Source organism: Tauraco erythrolophus, chromosome 14 (genome assembly GCF_009769465.1).
Source record: "Tauraco erythrolophus isolate bTauEry1 chromosome 14, bTauEry1.pri, whole genome shotgun sequence".
NCBI classification, from domain to species: domain Eukaryota; kingdom Metazoa; phylum Chordata; class Aves; order Musophagiformes; family Musophagidae; genus Tauraco; species Tauraco erythrolophus.
The window spans coordinates 18,949,440-18,958,279 of record NC_141478.1 but is presented as its reverse complement, the minus strand read 5'-3'; the positions used below and the strand labels follow the sequence as shown (position 1 = coordinate 18,958,279).

At 47.2% G+C, this 8,840-nt stretch overlaps 1 protein-coding gene across 1 annotated transcript; it reads left to right on the top strand.

Annotated features, from left to right (window-relative positions):
* The first annotated feature begins 2,872 nt into the window (after positions 1 to 2,872).
* Positions 2,873 to 5,105, top strand: LOC104381597 (C2 calcium-dependent domain-containing protein 4C). Its single transcript, XM_086620540.1, has 2 exons — positions 2,873 to 3,001; positions 3,752 to 5,105. Exon 2 carries the CDS (start codon positions 3,807 to 3,809, stop codon positions 5,103 to 5,105), a length of 1,299 nt encoding a protein of 432 aa, XP_086476666.1. The 5' UTR covers positions 2,873 to 3,001; positions 3,752 to 3,806.
* Positions 5,106 to 8,840: the final 3,735 nt, after the last annotated feature.

Below are 8,840 nucleotides of genomic sequence, written 5' to 3'. Positions count from 1 at the left end.
TGAATCCATGTGCTATAAATTTGCTCATGATATCTATCTCTAATGAAGAAAAACCCACCAAAAACACTTTAGTGCCTCTCAGCTGGGTGAGGGCTTTTTCAAGAAACTACAGCTGAATTGCTGCTGCTCTCTTTAGGAAAATAAAACTGAACAGTTATTTATTCTCACAGAAGCCTGTGGAAATTTTGCATATTTTAGGTAGTATAATGCACTAAGCCATTCCTTTTGCTTTAGGAACAGCAAGCTCTTATGTGCTGTCTCATCCGTGCCTGTCTTTGACATCTCTGCCTTTCACAGCAGGGCCAGAAGATTTTCTTTTTTATCTGCCCACTTATCTTGGCTGGACCAGGAGCGCCCTACCTCCCCTGGTGGGTATCATCCAAAGGTTGTCCGCTCCTTAAGACCTCCTGCTTCTACCCACTGTTTACCACTGCCCAGAGTGAAAGGTTTCCCCTTGCACTTCCAGGCCCTTGAACCACTCAGTGCCATTGATGAAGTCCTGGAAAACAGTTCTGGATTTGTGTAATGAATCCAGGTAGAGATGTGTTTTACCATAGTAGCTGCACTGGACAGGCCCTGCAGTCGTATGGGATTGTGATGTTCTTTTCCCGTTACAGAAATACACTATGGTAGTTCGTGTGTGCGTATGCGCAACATTCCCATGCTCAGAAGCTTGTAGAACTAGCACTTTTTTTTTTCAAATCAACGGCCAGGGCATTGCTCCTGTTTGCAGGAGAATGAAATAATTTGTAAACTAAACATTAAATAAAAAACTTAAACCAGCTCGGTTAAAGAAGAACCAAAAGTTTCCGTGTCTAGTGGGCTGGCAGCCCAGGTTTCCAGCGTGTTTCGGCTGATGGCAATTTGTTCACCTGAACCAGCCCCTGCCGTGCCAGCCTCCCCGCAGAGCCGCGGCCGACAGGGGGTGCCCGGGGCCCGCTCCCCGGGCCGGGAGGGAGGTGGAAGGGGCGGTCCGAGACTTCCTGAGCCGGGTCGCGATGCCCGGTGAAGTCACGACGGCAGGCAAGAAATGGAAAGAGCGCAACACGGGAAGGAACAATCCAGACTGTGTCCCGCGTTGTTTCGGGGGGAGATTTCCTTTTGTCACAGCTTTTCCGGGCCCTGGCCAGATCCCAGGGTTTCACCTGTTATTTGGCACAGGAGCTGTGATAAAGCCTTACCACAAATTATATCCCTTCCGGTTTAAAACTGGTTTATTGCAGGCTCTTTTTTTTTTTTTTCATAGCAACAGGAAACCTTGTTGGCAGCGTATTTTAATTACACTCTGAAGCTAATCAAGGAAAGAGAAGCCTTTTTGAACACAGGAAGCTAAACAGCTAATGAGACATTTGAGTGCCAATTTCCACGGGGGATGTACGAGTACTTAAGCGTTGCTGAACTCCCAGCACACCAGCAATCTGTTAAATGGCTATAAAGTGCCCGCTTCATTAGGGAGGGGAGGATACATCCCACCCAGTGGTAGGCACCTGCTCGCTCTTTGCAGTCACCAGAGGAAGAGGCAGCCGACATCGGAAGCACCCTCTGGGAAAACCCGAGCTCTTTTCACTAACTCTAGAGGAAGCCTAAAGAGACTAAATGGGAATTAAGTACCTAAACCAGGGTGGCGACTGCATGTCATCGCTGCCTGATGGGCATACTGTGGGCTTAGTATGCACGTGGCTCATTGCTATGATTGGCATATCTGAACCACTTCTGTGAACTGTTACGGGAGGTAATAAGGTTCCCAATAAAAGGCTCCGTTTCCTTAATTTTTCTCCATTTTTAGAGTCAAATCTCTCTTTGGTGTTAAAAGTAGAGGTGTATATATTGGAACGAAGCTCACTTACTCTTTGGAAGCTACATGGTATGTAATGCATGATGTATAGTACTGTATTGTCTGATCTGAACAGGTAACACCTTTGTGGTGCACATTCTTCTTCCCGAAGGAGAGCATCCCAGTGTCTCCAATAGCTCCTCTCAACGATGCTGCTGAAGTCTTATTAACTCAGGAAAGCATAAACTCTCTCTGGAAGCTTCTAAATTAGACTGGAGATTATTCAAATCACAGCAAGTAAGTCCATTTAAGTAAACTGCGAAAGCACTGACAACTGAAATGTTGTTAGGACATTTGGGGTGTCCTGAACCTTTTTACAAAGCACAGCAGAAAGCATTTTCATGGATTTGAATCACTGGAGGATTATTATGAAAGTGAAGCTTAACTGGTGTAAAACAAGCAGGAGAGGAGGCAAGGCTCAGACTCAGAACATGTGTGTTCCCAGCTAAATCTTTCAGCAGGTTCAAAATGTTCCCTGCCCCGGTAACCCACTAGATTTGTTTTCTCTAAGCACATCTTGTCTGTTTCAAGCACTCAGTAAATATGAACTTTAGTTGTTCAGCAGGAAAAGGAAAGACAAAATTATTTGTCTACCATCGCTGTGTTACAGGCATACAGCTTCAACTGAGTCTTTAGCCAACCCGTTTGGCAGGCCGTCCTGGCTTTGCAGTTAAGATCTCTATTTGCAGCTTGCAGAATAATTATAGAGCGTTTGCAAAGGTCCCTTCAAGTTTTGCTGCATTGCAGAACTCTGGTGAGAAAGTTCATGGATCTCACCTGGCTCTGTGCAGTCGTTAAGTGTCATGCATGCCTGTGCTTTTGACATGCTCCATTTGAAGGTGACTTGCCAAAGCGTTTTCTGCCTTGTCTTTCTCCTCACTGCGTCTGCATTCCTGCTGCTGTTGTCGATCGGTATCAGGGATAGAGCACCGGCTCAGGGCTCAGTTGCCTGATGTTCTTTGTGGATAATTAGGGGGGGCCGCACACATTCAGATGCAGAAAAGCAGCAAAGTTCTTTTCAAATGAGCTTGAAAAACCGCAATCCCCGCTTCCTACTGCCCGAACGCTGGAAGCCTGCCAGCATCTCCAGACGAAAAGAAGCACCGAGACAATTCCGCTTTTGTCCCGGGTTTGTTAGTTAATCTCGAAACACCTCGGGACGCCTCTGTAAACAGATATCAATCAAAAAGAAACTGGGAGCAGGGGAAGGACGAGGGGGCTGTTTGCTGTACGGGTGGCTCTGGCCACCCCTGCGAGCGCAGTGGGTGCCGGGCGCAGCTGCTGCTCCGCGGGGCCTTCATCAAAAAGCGCGTTCCCGTGCAAGGCTCGCCTTGCAAGGGCCGTCCCCGCGGCTCCAGACGCGTCCCCGCTGCCCAGCGCGGCGTCCTTTCTCCTCCCTCTCCTCTCTCCGCCCAAGAGCAGCCGGCGGGAGGCGCGGCCGCCGGCCCCGGCAGCCCCGTCCCTCCGCCGGCCCCGGCAGCCCCCTCCCTCCGCCGGCCCCGGCAGCCCCCTCCCTCCGCCGGCGGGGCGGGTGGGAGGCGCCCGGCGACGCTAGAAAAGGGCCGGCTCAGCGCGGGCTGCGCGGCGCCCGGGGCCGGTGAGCAGCGAGCGAGCGGCTGGCGCTGGGCAAGGTACGTTCTCCGCTACGGGAGAAACACGGCGGGGTTTGTCAGAGGGGGACGTTCTCCTCTGGTAGCGGCTCGAGACCGTTTTATCTCTTCAGTGGTTTAGTTCTGTTCTTATGGCGAAATCCATTCGATTCCGCTAAAGATAATGTGCTGGGCAGGGGCTGTTTTGAACCTGTGGATTCACTGGGGTTGTGCCAGTCCTGCCTTGAACGGCGTTCTCTGTGACTTGCTTGGTGTAGTGTGTCTAAGAGGGATGTTCACGTATTTCTGCGAATCTGTGTGTCTGCAGGTGGATTTGCGCTTCAAGATTTTCCCCTTGGAGGACCTCCTGCTCAGCTACAGTGATGTGGTTCTTGGAAAAGATTAGAGCATCACATGAAAACGGAAACCTCCCTAGCTCCTCCTTCCTGGGACTGCCACCTGGCCAAAATCTGCCTGAAAAAGCCAGACTAGGGGCTGCTGCTTTTCCTAATGTGCTTACCCCTGACAAAATCCCTGAATTCTGCATTCCCCCGAGGCTGATCAGCTCTGGCTCTGTTCAGGGCACTGGCTCCTACCAGGACCACAATTTAGAGGATGCAGATCTTCATTCTTCCAACGACAGCCCCAGCTCTTTGCCACATCTCATTCAGGTAGAAAGTGCTGAAGAGATCCCAGACCTGGAGGAAGAAAGCACCAATTCGGACCCACAGTCCCAAGCAGCACTCTCCCTGCCTCACTTTCCCAGAGCCCCCACCTCATATGGCTTCTGCACTTTGCTGGAGAGTCCTCACACCAGGAGAAAGGAGTCCATCTTCCATGGTGACCCACGTGGTGCTCTGCCCAGCCTCATGCTGTCTCGGTCCAGAGCTAACACGTTCAGTGGCAAAGGGAGTATGTCTAATCCCATTGCTATCAGCTTTGCTCCTGTGAGGCTACCTCCCAAGCATCTCTCTCTGCACAGGCAAGGTGCCTGTGACAGCGATACTGCCTCCTCCAGCGATTCCTCTCCTTTCAGTTCTCCACTCCTCAGCAGGTCACCTCCCAGATCCGGCTCCCTGATCAAAACACAGAGTCTGGAGGGATTGCTCTGCCGAGCGCTGAAAGCCAAGAACAAATCCAGCATGGCCAGGAACAATTCTCTTTCTACAGAGGAGAGCAGTTCCACTGATAACAGCCCGAGTGCTGTCAGGAGGGCCTCGGAGGGGCTGCTTGCCATGCAGAGCTTCAGCATGTCCTGTTCTCCGATCTTTCCCCTGGACCTGAGCGGCAGCCGTGAGAGACTAGTGGGAGAGAGCACTGTGGTAATGGACAAGGGAGGCATGTTGAGGCTATCGGCTGAATACTGCTCAGAAAACAAAAGGCTGCGGATCCGCCTGATCAGTGCGGAGGGTTTATATGATGACTCTGTAGAGCCCAAAAACATTAACTGCTGTATCACCTTCTCCCTGGTGCCAGGGAAAAGACAGAAGCAGAGAAGCACTGTTATAAAGAGAAGCAGAAATCCCATCTTCAATGAGGACTTCTTTTTTGATGGCATTGCAGAAGAGGAGCTTTACAGCCTCTCTATAAGGATGAAGGCAATGAATAAAGGGTGCAGTATGAAACGGGATTACACCTTAGGAGAATGGGAATTGTCTTTAATGAGTATGTTCTCAGTGTAATACTTCAAATATTCAAACAGACTAATTTTGTCTTATGAAAGTTTTCTACTAAATAAAGTTTTGGGTTGACTTTTCTTTTTTAAAGAATACTTTAAAGCACTGTGTTGCTTGGTATTACTGTCATGCTGCTGTGCCTTATTTTGCTGCTTAACACTTCAAACTCTGTGAGGTATTTGCTTTTAAATTAAAAGCTGGCTGCGGAGCAGACCTCCTGCTTGTACAGTAGGAGAGGAGGGCAGAATGGCTAGTTTCCCTTTAGGATAAAGGGTTAGGCAGTTACCGAGTCAAAGCTGCTCCTGTTTATGGCTTCCAGGGTGCGGAAGGGTTGTTTTTCACTCACTCTGGTCCCTAAGCAGGTACACAGCATGTGCACACAGCAGGCACTGAACTCTCTTGCAACTCCCCGGTACTGCATTTGTCAATAGCCCATTTTGGCAGCACTCAAATTTACAGAAATGAATGTTTTAATGCATTCTGTGTTCAGGGAGGGGGGGAGAGAGATATATAGTTTGTTGGGGAATCAGCCCTTCTACAATGGAGGTGGAGGATGTGGGCTCTCAAAGCAGGTGTAAGCTTGTGTTGAGGATAACAAGAGCAGATTCTGAGCAGCAGATGAAACCCACTGCAGGTGTGGCTCTCTTGCTCTCCCTAGACCTGTACTGTCAGCACTGCGCAGTGAGGTGGCTCCTGCCTGGAGCTGGTGATTGCCCTAGCACAATTAGCATCTTCATTTACCTTTCCTTTCCATAGTTGATTTTGTTTTGGTCAGGAATGTACCCTGGAGCTATAACCCTCAGCAATTCAGCTATCACATCTTTTCTGAAACTGATGCAGGTGGGTTAAGATATCGATACAGCAAGGGCAAAGGATGGTTTGGGATCTCTGGGTTGAATTCCTGCCTCAGCTAATGACTTGCTGTGTACCTTGTTGAAGTCATTGTGATAAAATTAGGATAATCTTTCTCTGTCCTGTACCAGCAAATGGTGAGTGGCTGAGGCACTTGCTTTAACACCACAAGAAACATAAAGATGCAGAGCTCCTGCATGCTTGAGGCCACCTTCCCTTTTTATTTTAGGTAAAATAGATAAACTCATAGAAACTGCAGCTTTGCAAGTGGGAGGAGGCAGAAACTCTGTCTTAGTAGACCAGGCCTGTTGCTGGCTCCCTTAAGTTGCAGGTTTCATTTTGTGAAGGTAGATAAGTCTTAATGGAGGAGCAGTCCACACAGGTGTGGGGCACAGAAAAGGAAGGTTTTCTTTTGTGTTCTCGGTGAGGCTGTAGAAACAGGGCCTTGCTTGTGCCAAATCTACAGCTTAAAAGCTCTTCCAAAAAGATTTTAAGCAGATCCTCCCCCTGCCCTGTTCTGGCAAGAGTATAACTGCCTGCAAATCAGAGGACTATTCATGGGAAGTTCTGGTATTGCTTGGCCACTGAATCATTTGATTGTGTTTCAGACTTAAGTACCCCAGGAAGGATTTTTTTCCTTCTGATAGCAGAAAAAGCCCAAAGGATGTTAACTGTGACCACGAGTGCTCAGAAATGCTCACTGCTAATCCTTGATCCAGCTCACGTGAGATGCTTCTAAAAACAGAATCCTCGTACAAAGGACAGCTTGCACAGGAGAATGGCTGGGTGTATTCCCAGAAGCTGATTAAAATCAAATGGAATAATAATCCCTTTGTGCCACAGGAAAGAATTAAATGTACTGACACACTACGCAGCTGGAGGTGATGCACTGGCACTTGTATCCTTGAATCTGGGCAAACTGACTATAAGGGAAAATCTAAAAGAAGTGGGGAGAAGTAAAATTTAAAAATGTGACTTTGAGGAAGAATCAATAATGTTGCAAAAAAACAAGCCTATTTAATTGGTTGTTGCATGGGGTCTCCTGAAGGGAGAGGCTCCCTCTTCAGGCTCATCACTCATCCACCATCACGTTTTTAGTTCTTGGGACTTAAGGTCTCTTCACAGATATAGCCACATGGACAAAGAGGCTGAGATAATACAGAAGAGAACAGTTACACATGTCAGAGGATCCCGTACAGTCGCACTACAGGTGGTATCTGTCTGCCCTGTGATGTGCACCGTGCCAGTGCTACACCGCAGGGACACAGAACAACAGAACAGTTGAGGTGGGAAGGGGCCTCTGGAGACTGTATTGCTTAACTCCTGCTGAAAGCAGAGTCAGTTCCAGCAGGTTGCCTAGGACCATGTCAAGTTAGGTTTAGAGTGTCTCCAGGGATGGAAACTCCACAATCTGACTGGAAACACTACTCCAGTGTTTTGCCACCGTAACAGTAAAAAAGCTTTCCTTTCTGCATAAGTGGAATTTCCTGTATTTCTTGTCCCGTCACTGGATACCCCTGGGAAGAGCATGGCTCCATCCTCTTCAGTCCTTCCCATCAGATATTCATACACATCCATAAGATCTTCCCTGAGCTTTCTCTTTTGCAGGCTAATGGGTATAGTGTAGCTACTGGTATAAAAGAGAAGTGCTTGTAAAGTCTCATCCTTCATCAGGCATGGAAGGAGTTAACTCCTTGGAGAAAGTCCTCCCTTCCTGTTGTAGGAAAATAAGTTTCCAGCTGGGCTCATCTAGTCAGGTATTTAAAGAGGTAAAGGCTGCCTCTCTGGTTAGTTGAAAGAAAATTGAGCTGTTTTAAAGGGTTTTTAAACAATGAGGAGTCTCCTTACAGAAGTTTCATGCTAGGGGGTGACTTGTTCCTTCAGCTGAAAGCAGCAGAAGACTTGCAGACCTGATTCATAGGCAGAGCTTAAGCCTGGGAAGGACAGCTGGACTTTGCCTATGTTTCTCTGGTAAATAATCTAACTTCAGGTTTTTCTTGATAATTTTCTTCTTTATTATATGAATTTTGAATTAAGTACTTATTCAGCTATATTAGTCAGACTCAGGATTAAGTGTGACTGTAACACTAGATGGAAAACAGTTTTGATTCCCCCTCCCCTTCAATGTGTCTTTTTACGTTTTGGGGTATTTGATCTCTTTTGAACTTTGGGTTGTTACTTATCAGGGTGTTGTTCTTATTAGCAATGCAAAGCCATAATATAGGTTGAACGCTTCAGTTTGCTTGAATATTAGAGAGTGTAGGACTTGTTTTTTTGTACCCTTAGAGGTCATCTAAGCTGTAAGTGGTGACCTCCTACAATGCTGCCTATGCTGCAGCTGCTTTCCGAAAGCGTCAGCCTTATTGGTGCTATTACGTAAAACACCTGCATAAGCAAACAAGAAGGCAACTGGATGCTTCAGCCTGGAAAAACTCATGATGCCACAATGCTTACATGAGAGTCAACAGCAAGAAGAAAATCCACCTCCTGGCATTAGCAAACAGCTACTCAGAGTTAAGAAATACTCTCTTCAGAAGTTTTCTGAACTTCTAAAATACCATGAAAAAATGGTAGCATAAATGACTCTCTCAAGCAAAGCTCCTGTTTTGGGGTAGTCTGATCAGCTGTGTTCAGTGGTACTCACTGGTTGGAAGACAGCCTTTTAATTTCTTTTTTTTTTAAAAAAATGACAATTGTTTGAGGAAAAGAAGGTGTTTCTGCCAAGATCCTGGACTCATGTTTTGCTAAGCAAATATTATTTGTTTCACCTGCACTGGAAGTACTACTCATGCTGGCCTTTTCAAGCCCAGTTATTTTAAGCATGCCTCTTCACTGCTGGACAAATGTTACTGTAAAGCAAGTTTTATGTTTTTCTTTCCAGAAATCCAT

Bases quoted from the DNA above. Each gene is read 5' to 3' on its own strand.
- LOC104381597 (XM_086620540.1), top strand. From the start codon at position 3,807: ATGTGGTTCTTGGAAAAGATTAGAGCATCACATGAAAACGGAAACCTC.